A 17,968-nucleotide genomic window follows, 5' to 3' on the forward strand; every position below is an offset into this window, starting at 1 on the left:
CTTCAGGTCCTTGGTACTTCCAGTCTTGCTCTATGGATGCGAGACTTGGACTCTGACCAAGGATCTGAGACGGAGACTTAATTCCTTTGGTACCAGGTCTCTTCGGAGAATCCTTGGCTATCGCTGGTCGGATGTTGTGCCAAACGAGCGGTTGCTGAGAGAGACTCGGATGAGATTTGTTACCTGCATAGTCCGTGAGCGTCAGTTGCGGCTGTATGGACATGTGGCTCGTTTTCCTGACGCTGATCCTGCTCACCAGATTCTCTCAGTGAGGGAGTCTCATGAGTGGAGGAGGCCAGTGGGCCGACCACGTTCCTCGTGATTGCAGCAGGTTGACCATCATCTCAAGGAGATGGGGATGGGCCTGGCATCTGCCTGGGGGATGGCCAGATGGAGCCCCCTGGAGTACCGGTGGAAAGTGGACGCAGCGACGCGCTGTTCTGGCGAATGCTCCCAAACCTGACCCTGAGTCTGAGATACCCCAGATGATGTAGTTTCCAGATGAGGAACTTGAGATCGTACCCTTTCAAGGGATTGCTCAGTTGTTTCTGGGTTGATGTCGGCTGGTTTCCGTCCAAGTTTTGGAACCGAAGTGAAATTCTTATCACAGGAGCTGCGATATCCTATATACCAGTTATCGTGCTTGGATCGGCCCTCTGCACACTGATGCATATTTTTGAGCTCCCACTGAGCGTAGACGCATGGATTTCCTTCCACAGCTAACACATTCTCCCATGGTTTGTGATAAAATGAATCGGTGTCCTCCTTCATCAACCTTCCTGTATGCAGGATGCAAGTACGATTTGTCTCCCATTCCGCCATCATCTAAAAATACAAAATGAGGGTTAATTATGCTCTGGAAGGCCATAATTATGTTCCACATACATCTCGATAAATGTGAGAAATTACATGTTTTCAAAAAACACCAACTGTTCGCTTGTAGCTCATTAACAATCACTGCAATATGGACACAGTGAAAAATGTCCAGTTTTTGTTAAAATTAGGGTACGGGAAACATTGTGTACATTTTATCCACAATAACCTTATTGCCAGAACAATTTTTGGTTTAAATGAGCATTTTGCATTTGTGTTTGCAATGTGGTTTAAATGTGTACATTTGCCAGATTTTTACTGATATAATACACAGTTAATGGTGATAATAAGACACCTGTTGGGTGATTCATGTCACACATTATGCAAATCGTAGCAGTCTTTCTCTCAAATTGGAGACAAATTTGTTTCCGATAATCATGTCCCATTCCTAATATCTTTATGTTTACCCGTGTCCACAAAGATATGGGCTTCATTTTCATGCCCCACACACACGTGAAGTGTTGGTGTTTATATAACTGTGAGTTAAAAACGATTTTTTTGATATCTTTGGGTGAAAAAAAGAACAAAATCGCGTTTTTCACCAAAAAAAAAACAACAAAAAAAAAAAGCGAGCTGCAGTGATTAAGAACTCGGTTTTCATAATCAGCACAAAATTCTGATTCAGAAATAATCCTCAAACCTCTTGGCCCCAGACATGTTATGAAAAGTGCAGTAACTCTTGGACTCTGCCAGATCCTTGCATCCAAAGCCACACTACCATACAGATTTGAGGTCCATGAAGCGAGTAAGTGCTGCGTCAATCAGTGTCCATGTGGTCGATCTTATGAAGCCGAGGAAACCATGACCGACAGCACAGGGGACTGCAACCAATTTACCTTCAACAGGATTTACAGAACCACCAGATGAGACTGTCAGAATAAAAAGAATGCACCCAGAGACCCCATCAGGTTTGTAAATTGTATTAACAACAGGGTCAGGAATGTACAAGAAGCAAGCAATAAATAAAAAATAAAAATATGGATCCAATTTCTAATAAACTAACCTCGAGTTACCCAACATACGCACCCAAAAACAGATGAAGTGACGGATGCCATATTTTAAATTAACTTGTGCCTCAAGGCCTTAGACACATGACAGAAGACAGGGGAAAATCACAGGCAAGAGTTACTTGGCCAAACACAGTAAGTTCTTGTAAGAACGCCTAGTCTGGCTCTAATCTTTGGTGGCTCCCACCTTCATAAACTGACTCACCAACGTCATTGACGATTTACTCCCCTCCCCTCTCCTCTAGCATTGGTCCATGCCCCGACCGGTGGGTGGGGCAAACTCCTTTCTCCCTCGAGTCACGGTTCCCTGATGCAGGGCGACACCATGGCAGATATATGTGACATAAATGTCCTGCTGAGACAACGTGCATTACCTAAACTTCTTGAAATAGCCCAATGCAAAGTTAGAAGGGAACATTTAGGACTGAAATTGAGGATAAGGGCTTTAAATAAGGGCTCGCAGGGATGATGTATTTAGACACAATGGGGTGGGGTTTTATGTTTCTAACTGTTCAAATTATCGACACATTACTAAAATGTCATTTAATTACCCCACGCTTATTCAAAACACATAATATATGAATAACTTCACTATATTAGGCATTTATTACCCCCAAGAAATCCCAATCAAGAATCGACATGCATGCCAAATACCAGGATGGAAATTTATAGCTGGGTTGAGATTTGAACAAAGGCTCGACAGCTTAGAGGCAAGTCTGCATAAGGCCTACTGCTCTTCCATCACAATTAAATTTGTCACCTCTTATTTTCTCCTGTCTTTCTTGCTCCGCTTTTCAGCCCTCAAACCCACCAAAACTTAGAAGGATGTACACATCTTTGTCTGCTGCCTTCCAGAATCGAGCTTTGTCTCAAAGAATCTTTGTCTCAAACAAACAAAATTTTTGTCTGCCTTCAAAAACCAAGGCTGACTGCTCACTTCCACAAATTTCATCATCTTTTGCACCCCAATGGAACCATTTTCTTGAGTTGGTTTAACCCACTCTTCCTGCCAGAGCTTCGAGCCAGCAGTTCACAGCTCACCTAATATATTCTTTCATTACAAACCACAATATTTCCTATCACCATTAACCCTCTTTAAATCCCTCCTTCTTGGATGCAAGTTTGTATCTTGGTTTTGCTGTTCTGTTTTTCATGTTCATTCATTGCATTGACCACCTGTTGCCCCAGTCATATTGAGTGCCTTTTTCTCCTCCATCCCATTCTTCCAACAGCCAAGTTTTGAATCAAAACTGTAAGATAACCATTTGTCTGTCTGTCTGTCTGTTATAATTTCTCTCAAAGATGGCTCAACAGATCTTTGTCAAACTTTCAGAGGTTCGTCAGTGAGTGTTTGGGAGTGTTTAAAGCAAAAAAAATTATAATTTGAAAAAAAAGATTAAAAAAAAAAATCGGTCTATAATGCCGAAACCTTTGTAGCCACTTGAAAGGTAATATTAAATGATTCCTGATCCCATTCCTTAGTGGTTATAGGAAAGTGTTTTAGGCACCCACAAAAAATATAGAAAAAAGTAACATTGATTTCTTCAAAATGCCAACAGGGATAGAACAGCACCAAGCAACGTCAGGTAGCCATCGGGTAATGCCGGGTAACCTTGCAAGTACAAGATACAATAAATAACTCACAGTGATGTCCAATTATATTATCTTTTCCAGTCAGCTTTATTTCTGTTCAATTACATATTCTGGGGTCATTTACTCCTGATCTTGAGCTGGATGGAGTCTGGCTTGCCAGGCAATGTCTTTTTCTTTTATCTTCTGTGATGTATTTGTTCATTTGAGATGCAAATGAGGTGATGATTTCATAGTGCGATTAAACTCGTGTTTTTACCTGTGACATGTCACAGGTCGACAAGAGGCGAACCACGCCCACATCTGTCACTTGACTCCACCCACAACAGCACTCAGACAAAATGATTTGGCCACCACCTTGGTTTTCTTGTGGGCCTAAGGCATCAGGCCGGTGGGCCTCTGCTGATTGTGCACTATTCGAGTTTTCATTTTTGCTTCAAAGGTTGTAACCACAGTGCGATCATTCTTGTTAAGTCATACAAAATTGTGAAAACTTTATCACAAACGGAACACTTGTTGGGATTTTCACCCATGAGAGACATTTCATATTTCTTTAGATATTATGTAAATGTGAAGGCTTTGTTGCATTTAATTGGCTTTTCTCCTTTGTGAATCATTTCATGTTTTTCATGTCAAGGATTTCTTACAATTACACAAATGTGCCTTTCCATTCTCATAGAATATTTTCATGCATTTTAAAATGTGCTGATGTTTTGAAAGTCTGTTCACAAACAGAATATTTGTGTGACTTTTCTTCCCTGTGAATGAAATCATGTCTTTTAAGGAGATAAGACGATACAAAGGATTTTTCACAAAAAGAACATTTGTGCAGCTTTTCTACCCTGCGAATGAAATGAAGGATCTTCAGTTAAGATCTGCATTTTAAGACTTTTGACAAACAGAACATTTGTGTGGCTTTTTCCCACTGTGAACAAAATCATGTCTCTTTAGTTCATATGACGATGTGAAGGATTTTTGACAAACAGAACATTTGTGTGGTTTTTCTCCCCAGTGAATCATCTCATGTATCTTGAGGTGGGATGGGAATACAAACGATTTTTCACATACAGAACATTTGTGTGGCTTTTCCCCACTATGAACAAAATCATGTCTTCTTAGTTCAGATGGGGTTATGAAGGATTTTTGACAAACTGAACATTTGTGTGGCTTTTCTCCCCTATGAATCATCTCATGTATCTTCAGGTAGGATGAAGATCTGAAGGAGTTTTCACAGATAGAACATTTGTACGACTTTTCTCCACTGTGAATCAAATAATGTCTCTTTAGTTTAGATGTGGATATGAAACATTCTTCACAAACAGAACATTTGTGTGGCTTTTCTCCTTTGTGAAGGAAGTAATGTTTCTTTAGGTCGTATGAGGTTTTGAAGGATTTTTGACAAAGAGAACATTTGTGTGGCCTTTCTCCTTTGTGCATGAATTTATGTCTGTTTAAATTGGATGAGGATATGAAGGATTTTTGACAAAGAGAACATTTGTGCCGCTTTTCTCCCCTGTGGATTAAATCATGTCTCTTTAGTTCGGATGAGTCAGTGAATGATTTTTGACAAAGAGAACATTTGTATGGCTTTTCCCCACTGTGAATGAAATAATGTCTCTTTAGGGCAGATCTGCATGTGAATGATTTTTGACAAACAGAACATTTGTGTGGCTTTTCCCCACTGTGAATGAAAACATGTTTCTTTAGTTTAGAACTGGTTATGAAGGATTTTTGACAAACAGAACATTTGTGTGGCTTTTCTCCCCTGTGAATCATCTCATGTATCTTGCGGTATGAAGAAGATCTAAAGGATTTCTCACAGACGGAACATTTGTGCGGCTTCTCTCCTTTGTGAATCAATTCATGACTTTTTAGTTCAGACGACGATATGAAGGATTTCTCACAAACAGAACATTTGTGCGGCTTTTCTCCTTTGTGAATGAAATCGTGTCTCTTTAGTTCAGATGGGGATATGAAGGATTTTTGACAAACAGTACATTTGTGTGGCTTTTCTCCTTTGTGAATGAAATAATGTTTATTGAGGTCGTATGAGGTTTTGAAGGATTTCGGACAAAGAGAACATTTGTGTGACCTTTCGCCTTTGTGCATGAATTTATGTCTGTTTAAATTGGATGAGGATATGAAGGATTTTTGACAAAGAGAACATTTGTGCCGCTTTTCTCCCCTGTGAATTAATTCATGTCTCTTTAGTTCGGAGGAGTCAGGGAATGATTTTTGACAAAGAGAACATTTGTGTGGCTTTTCCCCACTGTGACTGAAACCATGTCTCTTTAGTTTGGATCTGCATGTGAAGGATTTTTGACAAATAGAACAGTTGTGTGGCTTTTGTCCTTTGTGAATCATCTCATGTATCTTAATGTAGGATGAAGATGTAAAGGATTTCTCACAAACGGAACATTTGTGTGATTTTTCTCCACTGTGAATCAAATCATGTCTCTTTAGTTTGGATTGGGATATAAAGGATTCTTGACAAATGGAACATTTGTGCGGCTTTTCTGCCATGTGAATCATTTCATGCTTTTTCAAGTGTGATGGGGACATAAAAGATTTTTGACAAACAGAACATTTGTGTGGCGTGTCTGTCATGTGAATCATTTCATGTGTTCTTAATGCAAATGAAGTAGTGAACGCTTTACTACAAACAGTACACTTGTGTGGCTTTTCACCTGTGTGAATCATCTCATGTCTGCTTTGCGTAGTTGAAGCTTGAAATCCTCTTTTGCAGAAAGACCATCTGTGTGGTTTATCTTCAGTGTGAATCATCTTATGTCGCTTTAGATAAGAGGAAGTTGTAAAGGATTTTTCACAAAGAGAACACTTGTTGACATTTTCATCAATTTGAGTGGTCTCATGTATCATTAAGGTAGATCCAGACCTTGTCAAGGCTTTTTCAAAAACAGCACCTTGCTGTCCATTCTCACCAATGTGATTCATTTTACATTTCTTCAGAGCAAATGAGGTTCTCCTTCTCTTGTCCATATTTCTTTTTAATACCTTGTTGCATGAAAACGACAGAGCCAGACTTGAATTCAAATTTCCAGGATACTTCACAGATGTCTCTGCAACATAAGAAAGAAAAAGTAGACAAAAACATGTTTATGTTTTTTAAAAATTATCCTATCTTTTCACTATTATTTGCAGCACAATTTCTGTGGAATTGTCTCAGAAAAAGTATAATGCATTGTCTTTATTATGAATGCACATCAATCGTTTAACGCTACTCTTCAGCAGTATGAGGGAAATTTTGGCTAAAGGACAAATGGCATTTAAAACGACCTCATGCTCTGTCCCTAAAATCTTCCTCTAATCCCAAAACCAACATTTTCTTACTCCTGAGAAGAGGGGAGGGGGGTTCTCTCCTCCATTCATACACCTACCCCCTCACCCTCCACCACTACCACTCTCCATGCGCTCGATCCCTGCAAATATCATCCATCCTTGTTTATTAAGCAAGATGAAAACCCATGGCCCTCACTTTTTCCCTTTCCTCATCCATCTTTTAAAATATAAATAAATGCATACCCTACTGGTCAAAAGTTTTGGAACTCCCCCATTTTTCCAGTTTTTACTGAAATTTAAGCAGTTTAATGTTTCAATGTACTCTGAAATTAAAGCATAGAACAAATAAACAATTGCAGATAAAAAGAAATCATGGAATCGTTTTGTTGAACAAAATTTAATCTAAATTTTGACTCATCAAAGTAGCCACCTTTTGCAGATAAAACAACCAAACATACTCGTGCCATTCTTTCTGCAATGGAAATCAAATATTGTTCGGAAAGTTCTTCCCAACACTGTTGCAGAAGTTCCCACAAATGTGTTGCACTTATCGGTTGCTTTGCTTTCACCCTTCTGTTCAGTTCATCCCAAACCAGCTCGATGTGGTTTAAGTCTGGAGACTGTGCTGGCTATTCCATGATTTGAAGCCTACCATCTTGTTCTTTTCTTCTAAGGTAGTTCTGACATAGCCTGGAGGTATGTTATGGGTCATTATCTTGCTGAAGGATGAACCCCTGACCAACTAGGTGTAGACCAGAGGGTATTGCATGGCGCTGCAAAATGCTGTGGTAGCCCTTTTGGTTCAGGGTGCCAGTCACTCTGTGCAAGTCGCCGACTCTGGATCCAGTAAAATAGCCCCAGATCATCACACTTCCTCCTCCATGTTTGACAGTGGGTGTCAAATTTTGATTTATCGGTCCATAAGACCTTCTTCCAGTTTTCAGTAGTACACTGGTGGTGCTTCATGGCCCAGGCAAGCCTCTTTTTCTTATTTTGCCATCTTAGCAATGGCTTTCTTCCTGCCACTCGACTTGTCAACCCTGCAGCTTGAAGTCTTCTCTTCACAGTTTAAACTGAGACTTCCTCACTTCGACCAGTGTTAAGCTGTGCTTGAAGCTACTGTCCTGTGAACCACCTATCACGCAAGCTGTTGACTCTCAGAAACTTGTCTTCTGATTGTGTTGTGGCTTTGGGTCTGCCAGACCTCTTCCTGTCAGAGTTTCCAACAGTTTCCAAGTGCCTTTTGATGGTGCAGGAAACTGTACTCACTGACACCTTGGCTTCTTTGCAATTTCTCTAAAGGAAAGACCGACACTTTTAAGGGTTTTAATAGTCTGTCTGCCTTCATTTGTTAATTGTCTTTTTCTCACCATTGTGATAGCAATATATTGTTGTGGAGCCGGGCGTCGGTTGTGAGCACGACAGCTAGGTGGAGCAATAGGGTCAACTCTACCAAACACCCGGAATCTATATCATAACTTTTGGAGTTTTCAGAAAGGTACGGGTCCCTTACAGGACCATGAATCGTCAATAAATCAACCATGTGGGACAGGGTTATTTGCCAAACTTCAAAATACCTAGAGCCCCACGTGGCGAGCCTCCGAGGAATCACACCCTCGACGGCACTCGGACGGGACGAGCCGTATGCGTGCTCGACCCGTGCGCAACCTGAGCGGATGGTTACCGAGGTCCCGTCGGTCCAAATGTACAATTTGCCGCTTCCCAAATTTCCCAACACGCACCGTGCTAAGCCAATGAAAGAAACAGAGAAACGAGCTGAAATATTTAACAGGGGATTTATTTATAATGGGAGGGGGGGAGGGGGGGCAGGGCAGCACACGCAAATAGCAGAATTTTCCGATTATAAGAAATGAAATGCAATGTACAAGCAAAAGCACTTATCCAGTTTCTACTTAAAGACGGGGCCCCACGGACACACACACACAGATACCCAGAAAGAAATATGGACCTTCCCGCCTCGGGCGGTTTGGCCAAGATGAGCGAACCAGACCGGCGTCGAGATGTGACCAGCCCAGCGCCAGCAAGATGCAACCAGCCCAGCATCGATGAGAGGCGACCAGCGTCGACGAGATGCGACCCGCGCTCTAGCATACCAGAGCAGCGTCGAGATACAACCCGTGCTCCAGCAGACCAGAGCAGCGTCGAGATGCGACCCGCGCTCCAGCAGACCAGAGCAGCGTTGAGATGCGACCCGTGCTCCAGCAGACCAGAGCAGCATCGAGATGCAACCCGCGCTCCAGCAGACCGGAGCAGCATCGAGATGCGACCTGCGCTCCAGCAGACCAGATGCAATTCAACGTCGGCGACGAGACGAGAGCCAGAAGACCAGCAGCGACACGAGACCAGAAGCTGCGGACACCGCGCCGTCCCATCTATATCTTTTCTGGAGGAGGGGCATCTTCTTCTCACCACTCGCCTCCTGATTGGACGAGAGGTTCTCACGCGACTCGTGGCGGCCTCCCTATTGGCTGAGGCGTGCGTGTAGTGCTCGCCCTCCGCTCATTGGCTGGAGCTTCGAGCCAAAGCGACGGAGGCTCCGCCCACCTCCTCGCCTCCGGCCGCGTGCCAAATGGCTCTGGTGCTGAGTCGGAAACGGGGCGGGTGAGACGCCCGCTCCTTGCCGATTGGCTTAGAGGGCCGCCATGCCTATGTTAGGCTCCGCCCACGCGCATGCTTGCTGGCGAGTGCGCGAGGAATGCCACGAGCGTTATGGCATCAGGATGGAGCGAAGGTGTTGTTGTCGTTGACGTAAAAATCCTATCACTATCGAAATCACTCCGCAGCGCATGAACATTTAATTCCCATTAGACTAGGGGATGGATTCTAACACGAAACACATACTTATCGAAATAACTAAGCTACAAGGACGTCTGTCTGTCTGTGTGCACAAGGCTTCCAAATTCGTAACAATACTACTTCCTGAAATACAATACTATCCAAATAATGCTTCAGAGGGTGCAGTAACACAGTCTGTTCCAACACTGCTTTTCTACAGACAGAGGGTTTGTAACTAATGAACAAAAGTTGGGACACCTGTAGGAATTGTTTGCATTAACTTTCAAGGCTTAATTTACTTCCATTGCTGTGGAACAGCTGCAGTTGCGATCCCATTACTTGTTCCCTGAAAAGGGCCTTTTTTAACAACTCTGAAAGTTACATTATTTTTCAGTTTTTGGCAACCTTAATTGTTTTTTAACCTCTGGCAGTTTTACCGCCTAGCTTTGAACCATTTCAGGAACACTGGACTTGAACTGCTTAAATTTCAGGAAAAACTGAAAAATGGGGGTGTTCTCAAACTTTTGACCAGTAGAGTATACAAGTGGATTTTATAGTACTGAGGAAGTCTGGTGTTGGCTTAGTGGTGAGGGTGATGGGCTTGGGATCTTAGGATCCTGAGTTCAAGCCGCTTTGGTCACTGAATTAACACCAGGTGGAGTTGACTCAGCCTGTCATCGTTCTGAAGTCGGCAAAATGAGTACCAGTGAACTGGTAATAAGGGTATTGCATCAGCGGTGCCCCCCCCCGCCCACCCTCCCAACTCACTGGCAGTGGCGATACACTGTTGTTCATAGCCAGTTCAAAGCATGAAATGATGCCAGCACAATGAGTGGAAGTAGAAAAAAAACCCATAGTATTGACTAAAAACCAAACGATGGAGTGGAGAAAAATCAGTCTTGGTATGTAAATGGTAAAACATAACAAACATGAAAAGCATTAAAAAAAACTGAAGATACAACAAAATCAATAGTACAGAAAACACATAAACAAAGAAATTTAAATGCTTTTGAATTCAAATATCTTGACAAAATGAATAGCCTTGAATGGACAAAAATTTTTGATAGGATGTCAAATAATTAATGGGAAAACAATTCACAACAATTTAAAAATAATACATAATGTGGTTCAGGAGACACTCAGAGAAGGATGTTGAGAGAAGTTTATCATTTTATTTCTGCCCAACAAAGATATTGTTACGGATTTCAGAATCCGGTCTGATGAATGCCTCCACACATCCAGTTCCTCAGACAGTTATTTCCTTAAATGCATGTTCAGATTAGCCCCATTCCCATGTCTAATGGGATCTTAAATGTGATGCATTGAGAAGGGTAAAGGATAGATCCCCTCTCTTATGGGGAAGCTTTTTTCTTTACGACAGACACGTTCACACACATTTCTTTCATGAGCTCTGAAGCCCACCCTTATATTTCCTCAGCAGCGATCTTCCGTGAGCTCCGACGCCCACCTTTTTTGAGAGCACACGGGTCATCATGGTAACCGTGCGCCAGTGGGGCGGAGTGAGCATGGGGTGGGTTGGACCCGCAGAGACGCCCCGAAGATATAAAAAGACGTTCTGTGAGGAGAGACGTTCTGAGAGGAAAATGCGAAAGAGGGACATTCTGAAGCGAGAGAGATGTTCTGTGAGGAGATAGCGAAAGCAATACGTTCTGAAGAGAAAGAGATACGTTCTGAGATAATAATAAAAAAAGCGTGAACGAAAGAGGTACGAGACAGAAGCAAGCAAGAAGCGCGTGTAAGCGTGCAGAAGAGGAGAAGGGAGCGTGCGTGTGGGTGTCTGGCCAGCGCCAACAGCGAGACGGTTCGTCCTGCCCAGAGCTTCGGGAAGCGAGCATGTGGTGCGCGTGCGGGTGTGAACAAAGCCGCCAACAAGTGAGGCACGGGTCGTTCACCAACAAACACCAGGGTCGAAACCTGCGACGGACTATCTCTATCTCGGTGCCCTCCAGACTTCGACTGGTGTTCATAGTCCGGTCGCTTAAGGCCCAGTCACACCTTGACGTTTTAGCCAGCAATGGCAACGTATTAAAATGTATGTAAAACGCTGGCTTACGTTGAACTTTTGATGTTTTTTTAAAGATTCGGACGTAGTCATAACCACTTGGTCTTATGCATAACGTATTAGTAACGGACACAGAACGTTTCGTTGTGTTATAGATAACTTATACCAACGAATGCTGAACCTGTTGTCGGCTTTCACAACCTATGCCCAACGATAGTCTCACTTAGGCATAGCGCGCTGCACGCATCGCCGATGATGACGTGGCGTAGGTTATGAAAAGGCTGCCGCACAACGATTCAAATCATAACCGCCGCAGAAATGGAAGTGTCAACATCGCAGTCACACCTTGGCGATCTTGCCAGCATATGCTGACCTCTGAAAAATGCATCTAAAACGCTGGCGCACGTCGAATACGGTATGGGTAAGTTTGGTATGCGTGAATAGAACGCTAAAGTACGCTATCATACGTCGTAGTAAGTAGAGTACGTCTTGTAATTTTAAACATGTTGAAAATTTTACGACGTACCTGCCGTATGACACACGTTCCGCATGCGATGGGAATAAGTTGTACGCACGATATGCAATCGTTGACACACATCGACACACGTTACTTGTAAGGTACTCATAAGTCGAAACACGTCAAGGTAATGGTTAGCGTCAGTGATCCAGACTCCCGTTTTTTTTTTTCTTCGGTATGACGGTGTTCAGTGTACAGTGCGGTTATGATTTAAATCGTTGAGCGGCTGCCTATTAATTATATTATATTATAACCGCACTAGAAATCGAAGTGTCAAAATCACCATCATACCGAAGGAAGGAAGGAAAAAAAAAACAGGGAGTCTGGAACACTGACGCTAACCATTACCTTGATGTGTTTCGACTTATGAGCACCTTACAAGTAACGTGTGTCGATGTGTGTCACCGATCGCGTAACGTGAGTACAACACGCAACTCATAGGTTAGAAATAAGTTTCGGATACGCTAAACATTACCTCGACGTCTTTCAACTTATGAGTAACTTACAAGTAACGTGTGTCGACGTGTGTCAACGATCGCGTAACGTGCCTACAACTTATGGCCAGCGTTATGCGGAACGTATGAGTCATACGCTGGCATAAGTCTAAAAATTTCAAGCATGGAAAATTTGAGGACAACCGAAAAGTACAATGTTTAAAGCCAGCGTACAACGACGTATGGCAGTGTTTTTCAGCGTGCTCTCAATGTTATCAAAACTTATCCATAACGTATTCGACGTGTACCAGCGTTTTAGACAAATTTTCCAAAAATCGGCAAAAGCTGGCTAAAACGTCAAGGTGTGACTGGGCCTTTAAGGTAGAAATTCGACAAAACATTTACTGACTGGACAAAAGCACCAAATTTGGTACACAACTTCCTTGGCCAATAAGATCTAATTTTGGAAGGGGAGCCAAGGTCAAGGTCACCCATGAAGGTCAAGGTCAAGTTCAAAAGTTCAAAAATGACATTTTCTGTATTTCCAGAGAGCACACCTCGCTCTATCAAAATACTCTGTTCCAAATCAGTTAGTCGCCCTCATTTGCATTCTATACGGATCACTAATGTCGAAATATATTCAAATCGTATTCCTTAGTGGCATAAAAAGCTGGTTTTCCCACGTTAGTACCATGGGAATGGTCAGGACCGTAAAAATCTCGCCAAAACCTTTACCTATTAGATACCATCAACAAGCTTGCTACACAGCATACTTGGACCATAACCTGCATTTTCAGAAGGGGAGCCCAAGTCGAGGTCACCCATGAAGGTCAAGGTCAAGGTCAAAAACGGGGCATTCCATGTCAAGTGTACACGCCCTCCCGACACTAATACCTCATTTTCTCCCCATATGTTGGTCATTTATTCACTTGGGTGAAAAAAACTCAAAATACCAACTTTTAGACCTGTGGGCCCATCGGGGCCCATTTTAGGGCCCCCCAAATTTGGGTGCCCCCGGCTGCCCCACAATCTTCCAGAGGCCATATCACAGGTTGTAGTGGTCTGATTTGGCTGATGTTGGTATCAAAATGCTCGTAAAAGCCAGATCTTTCCAATCGCGTAAAGTAAAATCATTCCGAAACAGTAATTCAAAAAGTTATAGTTTGGGGTGCCCTTTGACCTTGGGCCCCCGCTCCCCAGCCAAACCGATGGTCCCGATTTTTTGGTATAACAATACCCCTTCATATACTCCAACACCTCAGCATAAATGAAAATGGGATCCCAATGGGTTCACGCATGGCAAAGATTTATGTTGGGGGACTCGGGTGCTGGACACACAATACGCCACAATACATAGCACAATATTTGAACACAAGATTTCCAATACACTATATCAGTATATTGTACATAAATGTTCCACATGCACATGCAGGAACTGGAAGCGCTACTAGTTTGAGTAAGAGTTTTTCCTAAGCATATTATAGTCAAGATTTTTTGCCAACCAATGCTTTATTTGACAGCTGTGTTTCTTTTTTACTGATTGTGTAGGCTCTACCTGTCGCAGTTTTTGGTTCTACGGAAAGAAGTATATCAGAAATGTCTAAAATGCAGTGATCTTCAATGTCAGGAAAAAAAGAAACTATTTGCGGGCCTGTTTGGATGAAGAAAATTCACTTTCACTTCATGAGTGTCCGGAAAGGCTTCCATGATGCAGGCAAGCCACCATTTTCCATCATAGTGCACTGACATAACCTGAGAGTTTCCCGTTAAAAGTTGGTGTCGATTTTGAAATAGCTGACTCAATACGGTGTTCCTCGCTAAGGCTGAATTCGCGTACTTCAAGAGCAGTTTCAGAAATAGCGATGAAAGCATGAAGTTTTTGAGTTCCAGCTATGGTTTTGGCCATTTATAACCTTTCTTCCAGATTTCTTTCTTCCTCGTCATACGCCTCTTGGATCCCGTAACCGAACTTCATTTCATTCAAACCATTTTCAGCAAAGGTGAAAAGATCTTTTGGAGAAATAATTTCACTGTCGTAAGGTCTATGCAGGCTCTCACGTGTTGCTTCTCGTTTGACTGTACCTCCCATGACATCTGAAGGGCCCTTGCCATGACTTGCAGCAAAAAAATGTCATTCTGCCTCAATACCATACTCTGATTTGTGACGACATAGGTTTATGAAGGCTTTGCAATTCTTACATTGGCCAGCACAACCATCTGAGAAATAGTAAAGTTTCTTTACATTTCCAAAGCTAGATTTCAAGTGTTCAATGAGCATTCTTTGGAAGAGGTGGACTGAGACAACGTCGTGAGTATTGCATTCTGATAGAATCGTGAATGAATCGTGGTTTAATTTGCCATCGTCCGATTTGAAATAGTAAACCCAGGGGTGAATTGTTGCTTGACAGCAGTTCAAATGGAATCTTTGGGCCGCATCCTGTACGACAAACGAATAGTTCTCTGAGAAGTCTCCAATAATGACAAATTCTCCTTCACCGATTTCGTCTTTCTTATTTTTCACAAACTGAGATTGGGCCTTGGCAACGAAGTCGTGTCTCACTAATTTCACCGCGCATTCATAGAATTGATGAATGAATTCTTCCAAAGGCAGGACTATGGAGCTCAGTTCAGATCTGTCGGTGGATGTCCACCGTTTAAACTGAATTTCATCAATATCCTCTAGTTCATAAGCACTCAGTAGCTCGGGTTTGAAGTCTTCAATTGATGGGCAACTTTGACAAGTTCTGAAATAACATGCCGCTTGTGCTGGGTTATAAACTATGCGTGCTATCACATGATGATAGCTAGGAAGTTCGGCCCTCTGTGGCATTTTGGAATCAAACGTCATGAGTTTCACATTTTGATGTATCGTACATACAGATACACTGTGTGTACCGCCTGAACCGGCCAGGACACACTCCGAGGGACGGAGCATGACGAACTTCGCGAATCCAACTTCCAAGCCAGGGTTCTTCTCTTTGAATTTCTGAAACTTCCTTGAGATTGTTTAGTACCAGGCGCTTTTGAATTTTGTCCACATTTTGATGCTGTATTTTGTGTTTTCTCCGCAGTGCTTGGTCCAGCAACTAGTTCTGATTTCTTTCGCACAGAATCTTCCACTTTACTTCGCTTTTCAGGAACGTACCCTGGGTTCCTTTCCGCCTTTCGTTTGTCGAATGTGCTTTCACCTATCATCGATAACGACTGGTTTAATAGGTCAACTTCTGCTTCTCACTCAAAAACCTCCTCGTCCTCATCTGTCGAAATAGATTCTGCAATGGCTTCGATACTACCATCTGATGATAATTTCGAACTGGTCGAAGATGATTCTTCAATACACTCTGGTGACAACTGAGAAAGTTTTTTTCTGCACGAAGTACAAAGTCTGTCATCTTTTTTCACCTTTGAAGAAAATTTCATCAACATATCATTTGACACATTGCGAAGATCTTTTCGTTGTTTCGTTTTATGGCAGCTGAACGGATCGCAACAGTATTTTCGGAACTCCTTTCGATCTTCAGTCGCCATGCTTACTGCAAAATATGCAAAAACTGAGATTAGGCTATTTATAACTTAATTCGATGATGCTTATACAAAAAATGTACACTTAAAAATCAATAGACAATAATTTTTCGCAAATGATGCAACATATATATATATGTATATATATATATATATATATATATATATATATATATATATATATATATATATATATATATATATATATATATATATATATATATATATATATATATATAAATATATATATATATATTTATATATATATATATATATATATATTAGACCAGAGATGATGATTGTCAATTTCAGACACAAAGTCGCCTGCCAGCAGGTGATGTCATTGGAACGATGACGGCAAACGTCGCCCAATGTCGAATCAAGAATTAGTGATAAGTGGACCCCGAACAATAAAAGCATCATCACTTTAACCCATTGAGATCCCATTCTAATTTATGCTGAGGTGTTGGAGTATATGAAGGGGTATTCTGACACGAAAAAAAATCGGGATCATCGGTTTGGCTGGGGGGGGGGGGGCAAGGTCAAAGGGCGCTCCAAACTATAACTTTTTGAATTACTGTTTTGGAGTGATTTTACTTTACGCGATTCGAAAGATCTCACTTTTACGAGCATTTTGATACCAAGATCATCCAAATCGGACCACTACAACCTGTGATATGGCCACTGGAAGATTGTGAGCCAACCGGGGATGCCCAAATTTGGGGGGGGGGGCTAAAATGGGCCCCGATGGGCCCCCAGGTCTAAAAATTGACACATAATGTTTTACCGTTGATATAAACACTTGCACAAAAAAAATAGTGAAATCTGAGATGATGTGTCAAAATTTCGCAGAAAAATGTGTACACTTGACATGGAACACCCCAAATGTTAAAAATGACACTGTGTTTTCGGAGTAGATGCATCGCTGTATCTAAATACGCTGTCACAAATTATGCAATATGTTTCATCTATGTTTTATATACAACAGAAATGGCAAAATATCTTCAAATCACATTACAAACCTGCATAAACCCCCAGTTTTCCCACTTCAGTACCATGTCCTGGATCAATTCTCTCAAGTTAAATGGGCCGGGACCTGATAAACGTAAATGATAATTAATGGGTAAAGATGGGTTATTGTACACCATACAAACTAGGTACGACCCCTGAGATCGGGATGAGTCGTCGAATCTCGGCGACAGTAGGTTCCTTTTCCAGTCCCCTCGCGAGACGCATATGGGAAACCACAAATCGGATCATTCGCCAACGTGTCGTGAAAGACGAATGCGGGAAGATCCCAGCCGACAACATGCGGAGTTACACCTGGCATCTCCGAGTGAGATATTGCATCGTGATGTTGTAAGATGAAAGTCATCTCAGGATATAACCATTGGTGAGCGCACCTACCTGTCAATCTGGACGGGGCTCTTTTTGAATTTTCCTTCAAACACGATCAAGTTTCGTCATGTCATGGCATGAATTTGTCATGGCAAGATTTGTGCCAACGAGCCTTGTTTTGGATGAAACACTCTGCTGTCCCAGAACTACCATACCCCACATTGATGGGAAGTGCATTCATTTCCTGGAACAGCCCAACGTTCTGAAGAAAATTGGTGTATGCTGCACCATTTCCATCCCATGAGTTGGAATTGAGGGGACAACGTAATTCCTCTGCAGATAGTGACTGGCAAAGGACACAAAGGTCCCAATCAACCCAGCACGCGACCTGGAAATAAGAAGAGTTATAATAAAGGAGTCGTCTGTATCTGTACCTATTGGGACTAAATTAGGATATTGTCAAAATATATATCCAGCAAGCCCTAATTATGCCAACAGGCTGATTTTGTCATCAGGAAGGACTCCCCGACACAAAAATGTAGGAATTTTTGAAAAAAAAAAAATAGGA

At 42.1% G+C, this 17,968-nt stretch overlaps 1 protein-coding gene across 7 annotated transcripts in view; it reads right to left on the bottom strand.

Annotated features, from left to right (window-relative positions):
• Positions 1–223: 223 nt before the first annotated feature.
• LOC147009964 (uncharacterized) overlaps positions 224–17,968 on the bottom strand; it is a 66,899-nt gene continuing 49,154 nt past the window's right edge. The window contains exons 8-10 of one of the 7 annotated variants that reach the window (XM_085863224.1): positions 6,486–6,550; positions 2,086–2,187; positions 224–1,742 (exon numbers count right to left, since the gene is read on the bottom strand). In XM_085863224.1, the coding sequence (XP_085719350.1) occupies positions 2,122–2,187; positions 6,486–6,550 (131 nt within the window). In that variant the 3' untranslated portion in view covers positions 224–1,742; positions 2,086–2,121. Of the gene's footprint in view, positions 1,743–1,777; positions 6,551–16,355; positions 17,789–17,968 lie in introns of those variants that run through there. The other 6 variants (XM_085863222.1, XM_085863223.1, XM_085863221.1 and 3 more) reach the window with 6 other exon arrangements.

Source organism: Eptatretus burgeri, chromosome 17, assembly GCF_056783735.1.
Source record: "Eptatretus burgeri isolate ZD-2024b chromosome 17, Ebu_testis_v1, whole genome shotgun sequence".
In the NCBI taxonomy this organism is placed as follows: Eukaryota; Metazoa; Chordata; class Myxini; order Myxiniformes; family Myxinidae; genus Eptatretus; species Eptatretus burgeri.